The 23,528-nt window shown below is 55.2% G+C and overlaps 1 protein-coding gene across 1 annotated transcript in view; it reads right to left on the bottom strand.

Annotated features, from left to right (window-relative positions):
* MCMBP (minichromosome maintenance complex binding protein) overlaps positions 1-23,528 on the bottom strand; it is an 87,738-nt gene that overhangs the window by 33,250 nt on the left and 30,960 nt on the right. The window contains exons 2-10 of the mRNA XM_063963347.1: positions 20,628-20,778; positions 17,299-17,439; positions 16,725-16,766; positions 10,477-10,578; positions 10,241-10,355; positions 6,358-6,503; positions 5,791-5,888; positions 4,737-4,915; positions 3,937-4,060 (exon numbers count right to left, since the gene is read on the bottom strand). Coding sequence (XP_063819417.1) covers positions 3,937-4,060; positions 4,737-4,915; positions 5,791-5,888; positions 6,358-6,503; positions 10,241-10,355; positions 10,477-10,578; positions 16,725-16,766; positions 17,299-17,439; positions 20,628-20,778 — 1,098 coding nt within the window. The remainder of the gene's footprint in view (positions 1-3,936; positions 4,061-4,736; positions 4,916-5,790; positions 5,889-6,357; positions 6,504-10,240; positions 10,356-10,476; positions 10,579-16,724; positions 16,767-17,298; positions 17,440-20,627; positions 20,779-23,528) is intronic.

Raw genomic sequence — 23,528 nt, 5'->3', positions numbered from 1 at the left:
GCATGTGTGTATATACCTTTTTGGATATTTTCCATCCTCCTATCTGATGGATCTTTAAGTGCGGCCGTCTCAGGAGAGGGTAACGCCACTTGTTTTGATAAGCGTGTTAGCGCTTTGTCCACCCTAGGAGGTGTTTCCCAGCGCTCCCTAACCTCTGGCGGGAAAGGGTATAAAGCCAATAACTTCTTTGAAATTAGCAGTTTTTTATCGGGGCACCCCACGCTTCATCACACACGTCATTTAATTCTTCTGATTCGGTAAAAACTACTGGTAGTTTTTTCACACCCCACATAATACCCTGTTTAGTGGTACCTGTAGTATCAGCTAAATGTAACATCTCCTTTATTGCCAAAATCATATAACGTGTGGCCCTACTGGAAAATACGGTTGATTCGTCACCTTCACCACCGGAATCAGTGCCTGTGTCTGGGTCTGTGTCGACCGACTGAGGCAAGGGGCGTTTTACAGCCCCTGACGGTGTTTGAGGCGCCTGGACAGGCACTAATTGAGTGTCCGGCCGCCTCATGTCGGCAAACGACTGCTTAAGCGAGTTGACGCTATCCCGTAATTCCACAAATAAAGGCATCCATTCTGGTGTCGACCCCCTAGGAGGTGACATCCTCATATTTGGCAATTGCTCCGCCTCCACACCAATAACGTCCTCATACATGTCGACACACACGTACCGACACACAGCAGACACACAGGGAATGCTCTATACGAAGACAGGACCCACTAGCCCTTTGGGGAGACAGAGGGAGAGTCTGCCAGCACACACCAAAAAGCGCTATATATGACAGGGATAGCCTTATGATTAAGTGCTCCCTTATAGCTGCTTTTATATTGATATATTGCCATTTATTTTGCCCCCCCTCTCTGTTATACCCTGTTTCTGTAGTGCAGTGCAGGGGAGAGACCTGGGAGCCTTCCTGACCAGCGGAGCTGTGACAGAAAATGGCGCCGTGTGCTGAGGAGATAGGCCCCGCCCCTTTTCCGGCGGGCTCGTCTCCCGCTATTTAGTACATTTAGGCAGGGGTAAATATCTCCATATAGCCTCTGGGGCTATATGTGAGGTATTTTTAGCCTTTTTAAAGGTTTTCATTTGCCTCCCAGGGCGCCCCCCTCCCAGCGCCCTGCACCCTCAGTGACTGCCGTGTGAAGTGTGCTGAGAGGAAAATGGCGCACAGCTGCAGTGCTGTGCGCTACCTTAAGAAGACTGCAGGAGTCTTCAGCCGCCGATTCTGGACCTCTTCTTGCTTCAGCATCTGTGAGGGGGCCGGCGGCGTGGCTCCGGTGACCATCCAGGCTGTACCTGTGATCGTCCCTCTGGAGCTTCATGTCCAGTAGCCAAGAAGCCAATCCATCCTGCACGCAGGTGAGTTCACTTCTTCTCCCCTCTGTCCCTCGTTGCAGTGATCCTGTTGCCAGCAGGAATCACTGTAAAATAAAAAACCTAAGCTAAACTCTCTAAGCAGCTCTTTATGAGAGCCACCTAGAATTGCACCCTTCTCGGCCGGGCACAAAAATCTAACTGGAGTCTGGAGGAGGGTCATGGGGGGAGGAGCCAGTACACACCACCTGACCTGTAAAAGCTTTACTTTTGTGCCCTGTCTCCTGCGGAGCCGCTATTCCCCATGGTCCTTTCAGGAACCCCAGCATCCACTTAGGACGATAGAGAAAATAAGATTTTACTCACCGGTAAATCTATTTCTCGTAGTCCGTAGTGGATGCTGGGCGCCCATCCCAAGTGCGGATTGTCTGCAATACTTGTATATAGTTATTGGTTAACTAAAGGGTTATTGTTGAGCCATCTGTTGAGAGGCTCAGTTATGTTTCATACTGTTAACTGGGTATAGTATCACGAGTTATACGGTGTGATTGGTGTGGCTTTATGAGTCTTACCCGGGATTCCCAAAATCCTTTCCTTATTGTGTCAGCTCTTCCGGGCACAGTATCCTAACTGAGGTCTGGAGGAGGGTCATAGAGGGAGGAGCCAGTGCACACCAGTTAGACCTAAAGCTTTCTTTAGTTGCGCCCAGTCTCCTGCGGAGCCGCTATTCCCCATGGTCCTTACGGAGTTCCCAGCATCCACTACGGACTACGAGAAATAGATTTACCGGTGAGTAAAATCTTATTATTAATTCTACGCGTTCACAGTAATAGCAGCGCCTGGAACACGGCCTGTTAGCGTCATTTGTAATACAGACAACTCTGTTGCCCTTCTAAGGCATTGAGTACTATTTATTGCACGCCACTGTCGATGTAAATTTACACAGAGTATTCCATCTACATTGTGAGAGATCTTAGGGTGTTTATGGCTTATAGCGCGGTGGCACAGGGAAGGCTAGCGCTCTCTGTTATCAGCCGCGTCACAGAGGCGGAGATTCCGCCGCAGCGACATCTTCCCGGGATGAAAGCTCAGACTATGTGATAACCCTGCGTGACACCTATAGATCAGGGACTATACATGTCATACACATGCGACTGTACATGTTCCATACAGCGCGTGTTACATACATATACATACAGCGCGTGTTACATACATACAGCGCATGTTACATACATATACATACAGCGCATGTTACATACATATACATACAGCGCATGTTACATACATATACATACAGCGCATGTTACATACATATACATACAGCGCATGTTACATACATACAGCGCATGTTACATACATATACATACAGCGCATGTTACATACATATACATACAGCGCATGTTACATACATATACATACAGCGCATGTTACATACATATACATACAGCGCATGTTACATACATATACATACAGCGCATGTTACATACATATACATACAGCGCATGTTACATACATATACATACAGCGCATGTTACATACATATACATACAGCGCATGTTACATACATATACATACAGCGCATGTTACATACATATACATACAGCGCATGTTACATACATATACATACAGCGCATGTTACATACATATACATACAGCACATGTTACATACAGCGAGCTCTCCATACACACATACAGTGCGTGTTACATATAAATATACATACAGTGCATGTTACATACAGCGAGCTCTCCATACACACACATACAGTGGGTGTTACATACATATACATACAGCGTGCGTTATATACATAAACATACAGCGCGCGCTCCATACACACACAGTGTGCTACATACCTATACATACAGCGCGTGTTACATACATACAGCGCATTTACATACATACATCACGTGTTAAATACATACACATACAGCGCACGTTACATGCATATACATACAGCACGTTACTTGCTTACATGTGTTACATACATATACATACAGCACGTTACATACATACAACACGTTACATACACATACAGGCAGTGCATGTTACATACAGCGTGTTACATATATACAGCACACTTTACATACATATACATACTGTGTGTTACACACATATACATACAGCGCATGGTACACACATACATACAGCACATGTTACACATATACATACAGTACGTGATACACACATATACATACAGCACGTGATACACACATACATACAGTGCATGATAAACACATACATACAGCACGTGTTACACATATACATACAGTACGTGATACACATACATACAGTGCATGTTACATACATATACATACAGCACGTGTTACTTACATATACATACAGCACGTGTTACACACACATACATACAGTGCATGTTACATACATATACATACAGCACGTGTTACACACACATACATACAGTGCATGTTACATACATATACATACAGCACGTGTTACTTACATATACATACAGCATGTTACATACATACAGCACGTGTTACATACATATACATACAGCACATGTTACATACATATACACACAGCGTGTTACCTACATTAAACTGTGATACTACCTGAAGCCACGAGCAGCGTTACTACCAGTACTCACACGGTGGAGATGAGGTGGAGCAGGAGGTACTCGGCCGCTAGGCTGTCCCCGAGAAGAGCGTGTGTGAGGAACCCCAGAAGCTCCGCCCTCACAGAAGACAGCTGGGACATGAGACCTGCGAGTGCTGGGGCGAGAGAGAGCGGCGCTGTCAGGTAAGTGTACACGGTCAACTCACCTAAAATCTGATAAGGGGGGGGGGGGGGGGATTTCTCTGACCAGCGCTAATCTATATTTCCATAGGGAGATTTTGTCACCAGACCTGAGGGATCTCGGAGCCTGATTCAGGGCGTGCGCGGTACAGCTGTGTGAATAGCTTTCCGTTACTTGGCTATTTGCGGGGCGTATTCTAAACAGTCCTGCCCTTTTATAGAGGCTAAACACAGAAGATTATGGAGAATATTGTCCCTGCAGCAAATCCACTCACTACATCATTACACAGCTGCACGCTTCCAACCAATGACTGCGCAGCAGAGGAAAACCCGCGGGAACAGCGGCTGCTCTCGGCAGAAGGGAATGAAGCACGTTTTCTGGGCGGCTCCGTGGCTTCCGCAGGACATTAAAAAAATAATAATTACGGAGACAGGCGCGCAGAGGTGCACCCAGCGAGGGAGGCGTGCCCAGCGAGGGAGGCGCGCGGAGGTGCACCCAGCGAGGGAGGCGTGCCCAGCGAGGGAGGTGCACCCAGCGAGGGAGGCGCGCGGAGGTGCACCCAGCGAGGGAGGCGTGCCCAGCGAGGGAGGCGCGCCCAGCAAGGGAGGCGCGCGGAGGTGCGCCCAGCGAGGGACCAGTAGAAGACTTACAGTGCTTGCCATCCTCTGTCTGGCAGACTGACCCCGGTATCAGCGGATTGATGTGCTGCAATTTGCGCGTGATGATGGCGTGTATCCTGGGCACCAGAGAGGTGGGGGGGCTGTGCGCTCGCTGCTCCTCCGCGGTATACATACCGTCTTCTGGGTCCAGCAGCGCAGACATAGAATCCCTGCCAGGGGAAAGAGGAATATTTTGTATATCACAGGAGCCAAAGCGCCAAGTACACAGCTGGCAGCAAGTGACGTATGTGCGTGACAGATATTCTACACATCTAACGGGGTATTACTGTTAAAAAAAATAATATTTTCCCTATATTTCTATACAATATTGATGGGTGCAGTTTGGCAGCCTATACTGTGAGATAACACTGCGGTTGTAGCAGCAGTATGCATACACCATGACGCTGTCCTGTACCTGTCTCTGCAGATAACACTGCGGTTGTAGCAGCAGTATGCATACACCATAACGCTGTTCTGTACCTGTCTCTGCAGATAACACTGCGGTTGTAGCAGCAGTATGCATACACCATGACGCTGTTCTGTACCCGTCTCTGTAGATAACACTGCGGTTGTAGCAGCAGTATGCATACACCATGACGCTGTTCTGTACCCGTCTCTGTAGATAACACTGCGGTTGTAGCAGCAGTATGCATGCACCATGACGCTGTTCTGGCTCTGTCTCTATAGATAGCACTGTGGTTGCAGCAGCAGTATGCATACACCATGATGCTGTTCTGTACCTGTCTCTGCAGATAACACTGCGGTTGTAGCAGCAGTTTGTATACATCATGACGCTGTTCTGTACCTGTCTCTGTAATGCGCTGCTGGGACCCGTTTATGGGCTCTATTATGTACACATATAATATATTTCTTATCTGTGTTTATTATTAATCAGTCACTCTGACACCCATACCACACAACAAAGGAATTCTAGTTGCACGCACACCTGATATTTACCACATTACACAATAATCTCAGCTCTCTATAAGCCACTCTGCACACTCTACTCTATACAGTGGGGAAGGAAAGGGTATCGCATGCTCACCGGCCCTCGCTGACCGCGCTCGGCACAGAGTCCATGGACAGGACGCCGTACACCTCCAGCACATCATTCACTTTATAGGCGTCCCAGTTCTCGTACACCTGCGGCGAGATAATACGGTTATATCCTACGCTATACATCCGTGTGCCCGGGCAGCTGTAATACGGGTAGCTGCTATACCATTATACAGGGATCAGTGTCCCCATAAGGGTAATATTACAGAGACCAGGGCGCCACTGAGAATGACGAACCGCCGTAGCGGGTACAGACAGAAGGATCGTCCACAGAGTTACATGTGGACCTTATTGTAGCCCCGGGGCACATCAGAGGGGCAGAATGACTGGCAGCGGGCCTCTGATCATTATCACATCTGTCATTACATAGCTCTGACTGTTCTCAAGGGGTCCCGGATATTTATCCCTCTTACAATATAAAATCGTTTTACCCACTGAGCCGCCCTATGGGCTACAGACCATACGCTGTGATCAATATTACACAGACACGATTCCATAGGAGACACTGCCACCTAGTGTCAGGAACAGAGCTCAGCATTAACCCTTTGGTAGATACCTTCACAAGGCAGGCCGGTCCCTTCTCCCCAGGCAGAGGGAAGTTGAGGTCCAGAGACAGGGGGGTGTTTGTGGTGGTCTCCTGACGATTCATCTGCTCCTCTGTCTCCAGTCGCTTAGGAAGACTGCACTTCTCCCGGTCACCACCTGAGGCCACAGGAAGACACCAGAGATACATCATCTATACCGTACACGTGTCACAGGCCTCCGGGTACCCTAACTACCCCTCTATGTCACCTGTATCTCCCGGTCATCACCTGAGGCCACAGGAAGACACCAGAGAGACATCATCTATACCGTACACGTGTCACAGGCCTCCGGGAACCCTAACTACCCCTCTATGTCACCTGTATCTCCCGGTCATCTCCTGAGGCCACAGGAAGACACCAGACATACGTCATCTATAACATGCCACAGGCCTCCGGGAACCCTAACTACCCCTCTATGCCACCTGTATCTCCCGGCCATCACCTGAGGCCACAGGAAGACACCAGAGATACATCATCTATACCGTACACGTGTTACAGGCCTCCGGGAACCCTAACTACCCCTCTATGCCACCTGTATCTCCCGGTCATCACCTGTGGCCACAGGAAGACACCAGCGATACGTCATCTATACCGTACACGTGTCACAGGCCTCCGGGAACCCTAACTACCCCTCTATGCCACCTGTATCTCCCGGTCATCTCCTGAGGCCACAGGAAGACACCAGCGATACGTCATCTATAACATGCCACAGGCCTCCGGGAACCCTAACTACCCCTCTATGCCACCTGTATCTCCCGGTCATCTCCTGAGGCCACAGGAAGACACCAGAGATATGTCACAGTCATCCGGGAACCCTAACTACCCCTTTATGTCACCTGTATCTCCCGGTCATCTCCTGAGGCAACAGGAAGACACCAGAAATACGTCATCTACACCGTACACAGGCCTCTGGGAACCCTAACTGCCCCTCTATGTCACCTGCATCTCCCGGTCACCACCTGAGGCCAAAGGAAGACACCAGAGATACCTCATCTATACCGTACACGTGACACAGGCCTCCGGGAACCCTAACTGCCCCTCTATGTCACCTGCATCTCCCGGTCATCACCTGAGGCCACAGGAAGACACCAGAGATACATCATCTATACCGTACACGTGACACAGGCCTCCGGGAACCCTAACTACCCCTCTATGCCACCTGTATCTCCCGGTCATCACCTGAGGCCACAGGAAGACACCAGAGATACATCATCTATACCGTACACGTGTTACAGGCCTCCGGGAACCCTAACTACCCCTCTATACCACCTCTATCTCCCAGTCATCACCTGAGGCCACAGGAAGACACCAGCGATACGTCATCTATACTGTACACGTGACACAGGCCTCCGGGAACCCCAACTACCCCTCTATGCCACCTGTATCTCCCGGCCATCACCTGAGGCTACAGGAAGACACCAGAGATACGTCATCTATACCGTACACGTGTCACAGGCCTTCGGGAACCCTAACTAACCCTCTATGTCACCTGTATCTCCCGGTCATCTCCTGAGGCCACAGGAAGACACCAGAGATACCTCATCTATACCGTACACGTGTCACAGGCCTCCGGGAACCCTAACTACCCCTCTATGTCACCTGTATCTCCCGGCCATCACCTGAGGCTACAGGAAGACACCAGAGATACGTCATCTATAACATGCTACAGGCTTCCAGGAACCCTACCTACCCCTCTATGCCACATGTATCTCCCGGTCATCACCTGAGGCCACAGGAAGACACCAGAGATACATCATCTATACCGTACACGTGTCACAGGCCTCCGGGAACCCTAACTACCCCTCTATGTCACCTGCATCTCCCGGTCATCACCTGAGGCCACAGGAAGACACCAGAGATACATCATCTATACCGTACACGTGTTACAGGCCTCCGGGAACCCTAACTACCCCTCTATACCACCTGTATCTCCCAGTCATCACCTGAGGCCACAGGAAGACACCAGCGATACGTCATCTATACTGTACACGTGACACAGGCCTCCGGGAACCCCAACTACCCCTCTATGCCACCTGTATCTCCCGGCCATCACCTGAGGCTACAGGAAGACACCAGAGATACATCATCTATACCGTACACGTGTCACAGGCCTCCGGGAACCCTAACTACCCCTCTATGTCACCTGCATCTCCCGGTCATCACCTGAGGCTACAGGAAGACACCAGAGATACGTCATCTATACTGTACACGTGACACAGGCCTCCGGGAACCCCAACTACCCCTCTATGCCACCTGTATCTCCCGGCCATCACCTGAGGCTACAGGAAGACACCAGAGATACGTCATCTATAACATGCTACAGGCTTCCAGGAACCCTACCTACCCCTCTATGCCACCTGTATCTCCCAGTCATCTCCTGAGGCCACAGGAAGACACCAGACATACGTCATCTATAACATGCCACAGGCCTCCGGGAACCCTAACTACCCCTTTATGTCACCTGTATCTCCCGGTCATCTCCTGAGGCCACAGGAAGACACCAGACATACGTCATCTACACCATACACAGGCCTCTGGGAACCCTAACTGCCCCTCTATGTCACCTGCATCTCCCGGTCACCACCTGAGGCCAAAGGAAGACACCAGAGATACCTCATCTATACCGTACACGTGTCACAGTCCTCCGGGGACCATAACGATCACTCTATTCCTTCTCCTATAATCACCCTGAGATGATGGACATTACAGCAGCGTGATCTGCCTCTAATAGGCACTGAAGGACCTGCACTAATGTTTCCCCTTACTCTGGAGGAGCAGAGCCCCCGGTTCTGCTGCCTGGAGATATTTATGCAAGAAAAGCTTAGCTCTGTCACAGGGAGAAAAAAGCGGTGAATACCACCCTGCTCCCCACCTTGGAGAAGGCTTCAGACAGCTCCTGGGTTCTGGGAAGCTTAGCTGTAATCTCTCAACAGAACCCTACCAGCTGTGCTGCAAGTCCAAGTATCAGAGACTGAAGGGGGATCTAAGCTCAGCTACGTTACGGACCTTACCCTAATAATCCAGATCGCAGCGGGAAGAGAAGCCCGATTCCGGACCCCACTGCTGCTGAGCTAAAAGCCGGGAGACCGCGGACCAATCCCCCCATGTGGCAGAAGATGCAGGAAGTGGGGTTCAGTGCAGCCAGACGAGACTACGACAATCCTACTCCCCGTCACTCACCATGAAGTGCCAAGTATTATTCCAGCAGAAAGTCCCTGTGTACCCTACCGCGGCACAATACCATACATCTGACTGCCACAGTACTGCCCTAACGCTGCATACTGACATTACCGCGGATGCAGTGTCTGTATAGACAGAGCTGGGAGTGTGCTCCCCTCACCTGTTACTCTGAGCAGTATTACCATACAGGGAGGGTGTCTGCACAGGCGGTTCTCCAAACGGGTGGCACAACCTGCACCACAGTCACTAATATATATTACACTTACTGGTTCATCTGTCTGTCTGCTGATGCATTCCGATACCACTGCACCGATTGGGATTAAACCAAAGCAAGGTGGACCAGATGGATCCTGGCCGAGTTTAAGGGGGTAACAGAAGAGAAAGTTTACACCCATCTCGCCATGGAAAAGTGATTACAAAACTGAACAGAAAGGGAAGTTGGGGATCAGGGTTACTGACGACACCCAAAAAAAAAACGATACTGGACAAAATGTTGACCGTTACTTCCAACTCATTAATAACTTAACTTGAAGATTGAAGCCCGGCCAACGCCAGGTCCATCAGCTAGTATAATAGTATGTAATAAGGTGGCTGGGAGAAGTGCCCGGCACGGACCTGCAGGGGGCGATGTAGTCGTTATTACACAGGAAGACGTTAATAACCTCGCCGCGCTACCTGCGGTTTGTTCCGAGTGAAGGCCGGAGACGTCGTCATCTTCCTCGTAGCTGCGTTTCTGCCGGTTGGGGATGTAGGAGGTGGAGGCGCACGCTCTGGCCTGGCTCCCGCTGCTGTACATGTGACATTATTAAGGAGGAATTCATGAAGCCTCACAGCGCAATGCCGCACAGTCGCTGGCAGGTAGCGTATGCGCTGGCGCAGGTCTCTCCCGAGACATTTCACCAAAAGGATATTTCCTTCACCCAGGGAGACTCTCCCGGCACGGGGACACAGTAGAACGTCTGCCGCTCAGAAGTCACCGTCCTACTGGAATTTACATCCACCTCCTGCTGCGGCTGCAACAGAAACAAGATACAACATCCGCCAAATTATCACCGGTGCCCATAATCCTACATCACAGAGTACGCTATGTACTTACAGCAGAGGAAGACGGGTACCGAGGTATCTCCTGCACACCCAGCACAGATCCCTACTCTGCATCCCCCTCCCAGCACAGATCCCTACTCTGCATTATTCCCCTCCCAGCACAGATCCCTACTCTGTATCCCCCTCCCAGCACAGAGCCCTACTCTGCATTATTCCCCTCCCAGCACAGATCCCTACTCTGCATCCCCATCCCGGCACAGATCCCTACTCTGCATTATTCCCCTCCCGGCACAGATCCCTACTCTGCATTATTCCCCTCCCAGCACAGATCCCTACTCTGCATTATTCCCCTCCCAGCACAGATCCCTACCCTGCATCCCCCTCCCAGCACAGATCCCTACTCTGCATTATTCCCCTCCCAGCACAGATACCTACTCTGCATTATTCCCCTCCCAGCACAGATCCCTACTCTGTATACCCCTCCCAGCACAGATCCCTACTCTGTATCCCCCTCCAAGCACAGAGCCCTACTCTGCATTATTCCCCTCCCAGCACAGATCCCTACTCTGTATCCCCCTCCCAGCACAGATCCCTACTCTGTATCCCCCTCCCAGCACAGATCCCTACTCTGCATCCCCCTCCCAGCACAGATCCCTACTCTGCATTATTCCCCTCCCAGCACAGATCCCTACTCTGTATCCCCCTCCCAGCACAAATCCCTACTCTGCATTATTCCCCTCCCAGCACAGATCCCTACTCTGTATCCCCCTCCCAGCACAGATCCCTACTCTGTATACCCCTCCAAGCACAGAGCCCTACTCTGCATTATTCCCCTCCCAGCACAGATCCCTACTCTGCATTATTCCCCTCCCAGCACAGATCCCTACTCTGCATTATTCCCCTCCCAGCACAGATCCCTACCCTGCATCCCCCTCCCAGCACAGATCCCTACTCTGCATTATTCCCCTCCCAGCACAGATCCCTACTCTGCATCCCCCTCCCAGCACAGATCCCTACTCTGCATTATTCCCCTCCCAGCACAGATCCCTACTCTGTATCCCCCTCCCAGCACAGATCCCTACTCTGCATTATTCCCCTCCCAGCACAGATCCCTACTCTGCATCCCCCTCCCGGCACAGATCCCTACTCTGCATCCCCCTCCCAGCACAGATCCCTACTCTGCATTATTCCCCTCCCAGCACAGATCCCTACTCTGTATCCCCCTCCCAGCACAGATCCCTACTCTGCATCCCCCTCCCAGCACAGATCCCTACTCTGCATTATTCCCCTCCCAGCACAGATCCCTACTCTGCATCCCCCTCCCGGCACAGATCCCTACTCTGCATTATTCCCCTCCCAGCACAGAGCCCTACTCTGCATCCCCCTCCCAGCACAGATCCCTACTCTGCATTATTCCCCTCCCAGCACAGATCCCTACTCTGTATCCCCCTCCCAGCACAGATCCCTACTCTGTATCCCCCTCCCAGCACAAATCCCTACTCTGTATCCCCCTCCCAGCACAGATCCCTACTCTGCATCCCCCTCCCAGCACAGATCCCTACTCTGCATTATTCCCCTCCCAGCACAGATCCCTACTCTGCATTATTTCCCTCCCGGCACAGATCCCTACCCTGCATCCCCCTCCCGGCACAGATCCCTACTCTGCATCCCCCTCCCAGCACAGATCCCTACTCAGCATCCCCCTCCCGGCACAGATCCCTACTCTGCATCCCCCTCCCGGCACAGATCCCTACTCTGCATCCCCCTCCCGGCACAGATCCCTACTCTGCATCCCCCTCCCGGCACAGATCCCTACTCTGCATCCCCCTCCCGGCACAGATCCCTACTCTGCATCCCCCTCCCGGCACAGATCCCTACTCTGCATCCCCCTCCCAGCACAGAGCCCTACTCTGCATCCCCCTCCCAGCACAGATCCCTACTCTGCATCCCCCTCCCAGCACAGATCCCTACTCTTCATCCCCCTCCCAGCACAGATCCCTACTCTGCATCCCCCTCCCAGCACAGATCCCTACTCTGCATTATTCCCCTCCCAGCACAGATCCCTACTCTGCATACCCCTCCCAGCACAGATCCCTACTCTGCATCCCCCTCCCAGCACAGATCCCTACTCTGCATCCCCCTCCCAGCACAGATCCCTACTCTGCATCCCCATCCCAGCACAGATCCCTACTCTGCACCCCCTCCCGGCACAGATCCCTACTCTGCATTATTCCCACCCCGGCACAGATCCCTACTCTGCATTATTCCCCTCCCAGCACAGATCCCTACTCTGCATCATTCCCCTCCCAGCACAGATCCCTACTCTGCATCCCCTTCCCAGCACAGATCCCTACTCTGCATCCCCCTCCCAGCACAGATCCCTACTCTGCATCCCCCTCCCAGCACAGATCCCTACTCTGCATTATTCCCCTCCCAGCACAGATCCCTACTCTGCATCCCCCTCCCAGCACAGATCCCTACTCTGCATTATTCCCCTCCCAGCACAGAACCCTACTCTGCATTATTCCCCTCCCAGCACAGAGCCCTACTGTATCCCCCTCCCAGCACAGATCCCTACCCTGCATCCCCCTCCCAGCACAGATCCCTACCCTGCATCCCCCTCCCAGCACAGATCCCTACTCTGCATCCCCCTCCCAGCACAGATCCCTACTCTGCATTCCCCTCCCAGCACAGAGCCCTACTCTGCATCCCCCTCCCGGCACAGATCCCTACTCTGCATCCCCCTCCCGGCACAGATCCCTACTCTGCATCCCCCTCCCGGCACAGATCCCTACTCTGCATCCCCCTCCCGGCACAGATCCCTACTCTGCATCCCCCTCCCGGCACAGATCCCTACTCTGCATCCCCCTCCCGGCACAGATCCCTACTCTGCATTCCCCTCCCAGCACAGATCCCTACTCTGCATTCCCCTCCCAGCACAGATCCCTACTCTGCATTCCCCTCCCAGCAGATCCCTACTCTGCATTCCCCTCCCAGCAGATCCCTACTCTGCATCCCCCTCCCAGCACAGAGCCCTACTCTGCATCCCCCTCCCAGCACAGATCCCTACTCTGCATCCCCCTCCCAGCACAGATCCCTACTCTTCATCCCCCTCCCAGCACAGATCCCTACTCTGCATCCCCCTCCCAGCACAGATCCCTACTCTGCATTATTCCCCTCCCAGCACAGATCCCTACTCTGCATCCCCCTCCCAGCACAGATCCCTACTCTGCATCCCCCTCCCAGCACAGATCCCTAGTCTGCATCCCCCTCCCAGCACAGATCCCTACTCTGCACCCCCTCCCGGCACAGATCCCTACTCTGCATTATTCCCCTCCCGGCACAGATCCCTACTCTGCATTATTCCCCTCCCAGCACAGATCCCTACTCTGCATCATTCCCCTCCCAGCACAGATCCCTACTCTGCATCCCCTTCCCAGCACAGATCCCTACTCTGCATTATTCCCCTCCCAGCACAGATCCCTACTCTGCATCCCCCTCCCAGCACAGATCCCTACTCTGCATTATTCCCCTCCCAGCACAGAACCCTACTCTGCATTATTCCCCTCCCAGCACAGAGCCCTACTGTATCCCCCTCCCAGCACAGATCCCTACCCTGCATCCCCCTCCCAGCACAGATCCCTACCCTGCATCCCCCTCCCAGCACAGATCCCTACTCTGCATCCCCCTCCCAGCACAGATCCCTACTCTGCATTCCCCTCCCAGCAGATCCCTACTCTGCATACCCCTCCCAGCACAGATCCCTACTCTGCATTATTCCCCTCCCAGCACAGATCCCTACTCTGCATTATTCCCCTCCCAGCACAGATCCCTACTCTGCATCCCCCTCCCAGCACAGATCCCTACTCTGCATCCCCCTCCCAGCACAGATCCCTACTCTGCATCCCCCTCCCAGCACAGATCCCTACTCTGCATCCCCCTCCCAGCACAGATCCCTACTCTGCATCCCCCTCCCAGCACAGATCCCTACTCTGCATCCCCCTCCCAGCACAGATCCCTACTCTGCATCCCCCTCCCAGCACAGATCCCTACTCTGCACCCCCTCCCGGCACAGATCCCTACTCTGCACCCCCTCCCGGCACAGATCCCTACTCTGCATTATTCCCCTCCCGGCACAGATCCCTACTCTGCATTATTCCCCTCCCAGCACAGATCCCTACTCTGCATTATTCCCCTCCCAGCACAGATCCCTACTCTGCATCCCCCTCCCAGCACAGATCCCTACTCTGCATCCCCCTCCCAGCACAGATCCCTACTCTGCATCCCCCTCCCAGCACAGATCCCTACTCTGCATTATTCCCCTCCCAGCACAGATCCCTACTCTGCATTATTCCCCTCCCAGCACAGAGCCCTACTCTGCATTATTCCCCTCCCAGCACAGAGCCCTACTCTGCATCCCCCTCCCAGCACAGATCCCTACTCTGCATCCCCCTCCCAGCACAGATCCCTACTCTGCATTATTCCCCTCCCAGCACAGATCCCTACTCTGCATTATTCCCCTCCCAGCACAGAACCCTACTCTGCATCCCCCTCCCAGCACAGATCCCTACCCTGCATCCCCCTCCCAGCACAGATCCCTACTCTGCATCCCCCTCCCAGCACAGATCCCTACTCTGCATCCCCCTCCCAGCACAGATCCCTACTCTGCATTATTCCCCTCCCAGCACAGATCCCTACTCTGCATTATTCCCCTCCCAGCACAGATCCCTACTCTGCATTATTCCCCCCCGTGCACAGATCCCTACCCTGCATCCCCCTCCCAGCAGATCCCTACCCTGCATCCCCCTCCCAGCACAGATCCCTACTCTGCATCCCCCCCCTCCCAGCACAGATCCCTACTCTGCATTATTACCCTCCCAGCACAGATCCCTACTCTGCATTATTCCCCTCCCAGCACAGATCCCTACTCTGCATCCCGCTCCCAGCACAGAGCCCTACTCTGCATCCCCCTCCCAGCAGAGATCCCTACTCTCCCACTATATAACCATACATATATAGTATATATATATACTCTGTACTGCTGGGGACCCTGCTCCTCCCACTATATAACTCTCAGTCTGTGGCTTCCTGCTGCCTCCATTCCCCTCCTCACATCATGTCACTGCCCCTGTCACATGCAGCCCTGTCCTCACTGACACATCACTCATCTCCTGATATACTCTGTGCTGCTGGGGACCCTGCTCCTCCCACTATATAACCAGCAGTCTGTGGCTTCCTGCTGCCTCCATTCCCCTCCTTACATCATGTCACTGCTCCTGTCACATGCAGCCCTGTCCTCACTGACACATCACTCATTTCCTGATATACTCTGTGCTGCTGGGGACCCTGCTCCTCCCACTATATAACTCAGTCTGTGGCTTCCTGCTGCCTCCATTCCCCTCCTCACATCATGTCACTGCCCCTGTCACATGCAGCCCTGTCCTCACTAACACATCACTCATCCCCTGATATACTCTGTGCTGCTGGGCACCCTGCTCCTCCCACTATATAACTCTCAGTCTGTGACTTCCTGCTGCCTCCATTCTCCTCCTCACATCATGTACTGCTCCTGTCACATGCCGCCCTGTCCTCACTGACACATCACTCATCTCCTGATATACTCTGTGCTGCTGGGGACCCTGCTCCCCCCACTATATAACTCTCAGTCTGTGGCTTCCTGCTGCCTCCATTCCCCTCCTCACATCATGTCACTGCCCCTGTCACATGCAGCCCTGTCCTCACTGACACATCACTCATCTCCTGATATACTCTGTGCTGCTGGGGTCCCTGCTCCTCCCACTATATAACTCTCAGCCTGTGGCTTCCTGCTGTCTCCATTCCCCTCCTCACATCATGTCACTGCCCCTGTCACATGCAGCCCTGTCCTCACTGACACATCACTCATCTCCTGATATACTCTGTGCTGCTGGGGACCCTGCTCCTCCCACTATATAACTCAGTCCTGGGAATGCCTTATGCTGCGCTGAAACCTGTGATTACGGTAAGAAGCAGTAGGAAGGAAAGGGAATGGAAGCGGCCTGTATATAGCACGTGGTGTCAGGATAGGGGCATGAGACACATCCTCCGCTGTATATCAAGTAGCTGGGAGACTCACCGAGCACTCTGCCACGTCCCTGTACTTCCCAACGTGCAGCGTCTGCAAGACAGGAGACGACAGGTGAGGATACAGGTTATATATACAGGGCTGCCCCGAGGCACAGGGTGACAGGGGTGACATATATAGGGTTGCCCCGGGGGCACAGGGTGACATATACAGGGTTGCCCCGGGGGCACAGGGTGACATATACAGGGTTGCCCCGGGGGCACAGGGTGACAAGGGTGACATATACAGGGCTGCCCCGGGGGCACAGGGTGACAAGGGTGACATATACAGGGCTGCCCCGGGGCACAGGGTGACAGGGGTGAGATATACAGGGCTGCCCCGGGGCACAAGTGTGACAGGGGTGAGATATACAGGGCTGCCCCGGGGGCACAGGGTGACAGGGGTGATATATACAGGGCTGCCCCGGGGCACAAGTGTGACAGGGGTGAGATATACAGGGCTGCCCCGGGGGCACAGGGTGACAGGGGTGATATATACAGGGCTGCCCCGGGGCACAAGTGTGACAGGGGTGAGATATACAGGGCTGCCCCAGGGCACAGTGTGACAGGTAGATGGCGCGACGTACCCTGCAATTGGTCCCGAGCTCAATCGTTTCATACACTCCCATGTAAAATTCTGGATCAAACATGTCCTGCACCATGCAGCGGAACCTCACCAAGCTGCCGGGCTTCAGGTAATGCAGGGGAACATCGTTCAGGCTGGGGACCTGGAAGACAACATTGCAGAGTCTGCCGAGGTTCCTTATGGCAGAAATATAGCACTTCCCTAGTCACCCGCCACAGCCCCCGCCTCCCCCCTTCACCCAGTACACCTGCCACAGCCCCCGCCTCCCCTCACCCAGAACACCTGCCACAGCCCCCGCCTCCCCCCCTCACCCAGAACACCTGCCACAGCCCCCGCCTCCCCCCTTCACCCAGTACACCTGCCACAGCCCCCGCCTCTCCCCCCTCACCCAGAACACCTGCCACAGCCCCCGCCTCCCCCCTCACCTAGAACACCTGCCACAGCCCCCACCTCCACCCCTCACAGCCCCCACCTCCACCCCTCACAGCCCCCACCTCCACCCCTCACCCAGATAACCCGCGACAGCCCCCGCCTCCCCCCTCACCCAGAACACCTGCCACAGCCCCCGCCTCCCCTCACCCAGAACACCTGCCACAGCCCTCGCCTCCCCCCTCACCCCGAACACCTGCCACAGCCCCCGCCTCCCCCCTCACCTAGAACACCTGCCACAGCCCCCACCTCCACCCCTCACATCCCCCGCCTCCACTCCTCACCCAGATAACCCGCGACAGCCCCCGCCTCCCCCCTCACCCAGAACACCTGCCACAGCCCCCGCCTCCCCTCACCCAGAACACCTGCCACAGCCCCCGCCTCCCCTCACCCAGAACACCTGCCACAGCCCCGCCTCCCCCCTCACCCAGAACACCTGCTACAGCCCCCGCCTCCACCCCTCCCCCGCCTCCCCTCACCCAGAACACCTGCCACAGCCCCCGCCTCCCCCCTCACCCAGAACACCTGCCACAGCCCCCGCCTCCCCCCCTCACCCAGAACACCCGCCACAGCCCCGCCTCCCCCCCTCACCCAGAACACCTGCCACAGCCCCCGCCTCCACCCCTCACCCGCCACAGCCCCCGCCTCCCCTCACCCAGCACACCTGCCACAGCCCCCGCCTCCCCCCCTCACCCAGAACACCTGCCACAGCCCCCGCCTCCCCCAGAACACCTGCCACAGCCCCCGCCTCCCCCCCTCACCCAGAACACCCGCCACAGCCCCGCCTCCACCCCTCACCCAGAACACCTGCCACAGCCCCCGCCTCCCCCCCTCACCCGCCACAGCCCCCGCCTCCCCTCACCCAGAACACCTGCCACAGCCCCCGCCTCCCCCAGATCCCCTGCCACAGCCCCCGCCTCCCCTCACCCAGATCACCTGCCACAGCCCCGCCTCCCCTCACTCCGATCACAGCCCCAGCCACCGCCGCCCGCCTCCCCCAGAACACCCGCAAAAGCCCCCGCCTCCCCTCACTCCGATCACCTGCTACAGCCCCCGCCTCCCCTCACTCCGATCACCGCCTCCCCTCACCCAGATCACCGTCACAGCCCCCGCCTCCCCTTACCCAGAGCACCGCCACAGCAACCGCCTTCCCCCCTCACCCACAGCCCCCGCCTCCCCCCCTCACCCAGATCACCCGCCACAGCCCCCGCCTCCCCCCATCACCCGCCACAGCCCCCGCCTCCCCCCCTCACCCGCCACAGCCCCCGCCTCCCCCAGAACACCCGCCACAGCCCCCGCCTCCCCTCACCCAGATCACCCGCCACAGCCCCCACCTCCCCTCACCCAGATCCCCTGCCACAGCCCCCGCCTCCCCTCACCCAGATCCCCTGCCACAGCCCCCGCCTCCCCTCACCCAGATCCCTTGCCACAGCCCCCGCCTCCCCACCTCTCCCCGCCTCCCCAGATCACCTGCCACCGCCTCCCCCCCTCACCCAGATCACCGCCCCCGCCTCCCCTCACCCAGATCACCCGCCACCGCCACCCCTCACCCAGATCCCCTGCCACAGCCCCCGCCTCTCCCCGCATCACCTGCCACCGCCTCCCCCCCTCACCCAGATCACCGCCTCCCCTCACCCAGATCACCCGCCACCGCCACCCCTCACCCAGATCACCTGCCACAGCCCCCGCCTCCCCCCCTCACCCAGATCACCTGCCACAGCCCCCGCCTCCCCCCCTCACCCAGCTCACCTGCCACAGCCCCCGCCTCTTCTCACCCAGATCACCCGCCACCCCTCACCCAGATCACCGCCACAGCCTCCGCCTCCTCCCCTCACCCAGATCACCTGCCACAGCCCCCGCCTCCCCTCACCCAGATCACCTGCCACAGCCCCCGCCTCCCCTCACCCAGATCACCTGCCACAGCCCCCGCCTCCCCTTACCCCGATTACCGCCCCGGCCCCCACCTCCCCTTACCCCGATCGCCGCCCCGGCCCCCGCCTCCCCTCACCCAGATCACCTGCCACAGCCCCCACCTCCCCTCACCCAGATCACCTGCCACAGCCCCCGCCTCCCCTTACCCCGATCACCGCCCCGGCCCCCGCCTCCCCTTACCCCGATCGCCGCCCCGGCCCCCGCCTCCCCTCACCCAGATCACCTGCCACAGCCCCCGCCTCCCCTCACCCAGATCACCTGCCACAGCCCCCGCCTCCCCTCACCCCGATCACCTGCCACAGCCCCCGCCTCCCCTTACCCCTATCACCGCCCCGGCCCCCGCCTCCCCTTACCCCGATCCCCGCCTCCCCTTACCCCGATCACCGCCCCGGCCCCCGCCTCCCCTTACCCCGATCGCCGCCCCGGCCCCCGCCTCCCCTCACCCAGATCACCTGCCACAGCCCCCGCCTCCCCTCACCCAGATCACCTGCCACAGCCCCCGCCTCCCCTCACCCCGATCACCTGCCACAGCCCCCGCCTCCCCTTACCCCTATCACCGCCCCGGCCCCCGCCTCCCCTTACCCCGATCCCCGCCTCCCCTTACCCCGATCATCGCCCCGGCCTCCCCTTACCCCGATCACCGCCCCGGCCCCCGCCTCCCCTTATCCAGATCACCGCCATAGTGACACATTTCCCACTGGGACCTCAGGGCCTCTGCTCCTCCGCTGACCGCACTCACAATCACCTCCTGTCTCTGCTGTCTACTCCTGCTCTCCGACTCTCTCTGGCCCCAGTGAGTGGGGACTCCCGGCAGTGCTCACTAACACACCCCAGCGCCGCTATTCTGACTACCGCGGACTCAGTGCCGGAGTCCCGACCTGCCCAGAGGCACGCACCGTCTCCTGGCCTCTCCGCCACGTGACCCCCCGACACCACAGCCCCTTACACTGCTGGATACATGAGACTCACCCAGCTGCTGTGATTATCTCGTAGCTTCTCCTGGAAATACCCTGTCACCTTCTTCTCCCAGTCTGGCAGCGACTCGCTCTGAGCTGTGGAGAGAAGCAGAGTACTGACATTCAATGGCTGGCCAGGCAACCGCGGCGGAGCAACAACAGTACTACCCGCATACAGGCGGAGCAACAACAGTACTACAGTCACACCCGCATACAGGCGGAGCAACAACAGTACTACAGTCACACCCGCATACAGGCGGAGCAACAACAGTACTACAGTCACACCTGTATACAGGCGGAGCAACAATAGTACTACAGTAACACCTGTATACAGGCGGAGCAACAACAGTACTACAGTCACACCCGCATACAGGCGGAGCAACAATAGTACTACAGTAACACCTGTATACAGGCGGAGCAACAACAGTACTACAGTAACACCCGTATACAGGCGGAGCAACAACAGTACTACAGTCACACCCGCATACAGGCGGAGCAACAACAGTACTACAGTCACACCTGTATACAGGCGGAGCAACAGTACTACAGTCACACCCGCATACAGGCGGAGCAACAACAGTACTACAGTCACACCCGCATACAGGCGGAGCAACAACAGTACTACAGTAACACCCGTATACAGGCAGAGCAACAGTAATACTACAGCAACACCCATATTCAGGCGGAGCAACAGTAATACTACAGTAACACCTGTATACAAGCGGAGCAACAGTAATACTACAGTAACGCCAGCATACTGGCGGAGCAACAGTTATACTACAGTAATGCCAGATACCGGCGGAGCAACAACAATACTACAGTAACGCCCGCATACCGGCGGAGCAACAACAATACTACACTAACGCCTGCATTCCGGCGGAGCAACAGTACTACAGTAACGCCCGCAAACCGGCGGAGCAACAACAGTACTACAGTAACGCCCGCAGACAGGCGGAGCAACAACAGTACTACAGTAACGCCCGCAGACAGGCGGAGCAACAACAGTACTACAGTAACACCCGTATACAGGCAGAGCAACAACAGTACTACAGTAACACCCGCATACAGGCGGAGCAACAACAGTACTACAGTAACACCCGTATACAGGCGGAGCAACAACAGTACTACAGTAACACCCGTATACAGGCAGAGCAACAACAGTACTACAGTAACACCCGTATACAGGCGGAGCAACAACAGTACTACAGTAACACCCGAATACATGCACAGCAACAATAAGAATTTACTCACCGGTAATTCTATTTCTCGTAGTCCGTAGTGGATGCTGGGAACTCCGTAAGGACCATGGGGAATAGACGGGCTCCGCAGGAGACTGGGCACTCTAAAAGAAAGATTAGGTACTATCTGGTGTGCACTGGCTCCTCCCTCTATGCCCCTCCTCCAGACCTCAGTTAAGGAAACTGTGCCCGGAAGAGCTGACATTACTAGGAAAGGATTTGGAATCCAGGGTAAGACTCATACCAGCCACACCAATCACACTGTACAACTTGTGATAACTATACCCAGTTAACAGTATGAACAACAACTGAGCCTCAGTAACAGATGGCTCATAACAATAACCCTTTAGTTAAGCAATAACTATATACATGTATTGCAGAGAGTCCGCACTTGGGACGGGCTCCCAGCATCCATCACGGACTACGAGAAATAGAATTACCGGTGAGTAAATTCTTATTTTCTCTGACGTCCTAGTGGATGCTGGGAACTCCGTAAGGACCATGGGGATTATACCAAAGCTCCCAAACGGGCGGGAGAGTGCGGATGACTCTGCAGCACCGAATGAGCAAAGGCAAGGTCCTCCTCAGCCAGGGTATCAAACTTGTAGAACTTAGCAAATGTGTTTGAACCCGACCAAGTAGCTGCTCGGCAAAGCTGTAATGCCGAGACCCCTCGGGCAGCCGCCCAAGATGAGCCCACCTTCCTTGTGGAATGGGCTTTTACTGATTTAGGATGCGGTAACCCTGCCGCAGAATGAGCTTGCTGAATCGTGTTACAGATCCAGCGAGCAATAGTCTGCTTTGAAGCAGGAGCACCCAGCTTGTTGGGTACATGCAGGATAAACAGCCAGTCAGTTTTCCTGACTCCAGCCGTCCTGGCTACATAGATTTTCAAAGCCCTGACTACATCAAGTAACCTGGAGTCCTCCAAGTCCCGAGTAGCCGCAGGCACCACAATAGGTTGGTTCAAATGAAACGCTGATACCACTTTAGGGAGAAATTGGGGACGAGTCCTCAACTCTACCCTGTCCATATGAAAGATCAGATATGTGCTTTTACATGACAAAGCCGCCAATTCTGACACACGCCTAGCTGAAGCGAAGGCCAACAGCATGACCACCTTCCATGTGAGATACTTTAGCTCCACGGTCTTAAGTGGCTCAAACCAGTGTGATTTCAGGAAATCCAACACAACGTTAAGATCCCAAGGTGCCACTGGAGGCACAAAAGGGGGCTGAATATGCAGCACTCCCTTAACAAACGTCTCAACTTCAGGCAGTGAAGCCAGTTCTTTTTGAAAGAAAATAGATAGGGCCGAAATCTGGACCTTTATGGACCCCAATTTTAGGCCCATAGTCACCCCTGACTGTAGGAAGTGCAGAAATCGACCCAGCTGGAATTCCTCTGTTGGGGCCTTCCTGGCCTCACACCAAGCAACATATTTCCGCCATATGCGGTGAAAATGCGTTGCTGTCACATCCTTCCTAGCTTTTATCAGCGTAGGAATCACTTCATCCGGAATGCCCTTTTCCGTTAGGATCCGGCGTTCAACCGCCATGCCGTCAAACGCAGCCGCGGTAAGTCTTGGAACAGACAGGGCCCCTGCTATAACAGGTCCTGTCTGAGAGGCAGAGGCCATGGGTCCTCTGAGATCATTTCTTGTAGTTCTGGGTAAC

Source organism: Pseudophryne corroboree, chromosome 3 (genome assembly GCF_028390025.1).
Source record: "Pseudophryne corroboree isolate aPseCor3 chromosome 3, aPseCor3.hap2, whole genome shotgun sequence".
In the NCBI taxonomy this organism is placed as follows: domain Eukaryota; kingdom Metazoa; phylum Chordata; class Amphibia; order Anura; family Myobatrachidae; genus Pseudophryne; species Pseudophryne corroboree.
The sequence above is the reverse complement of the archived record's forward strand: the minus strand, read 5'-3'. Positions and strand labels throughout refer to the sequence as shown.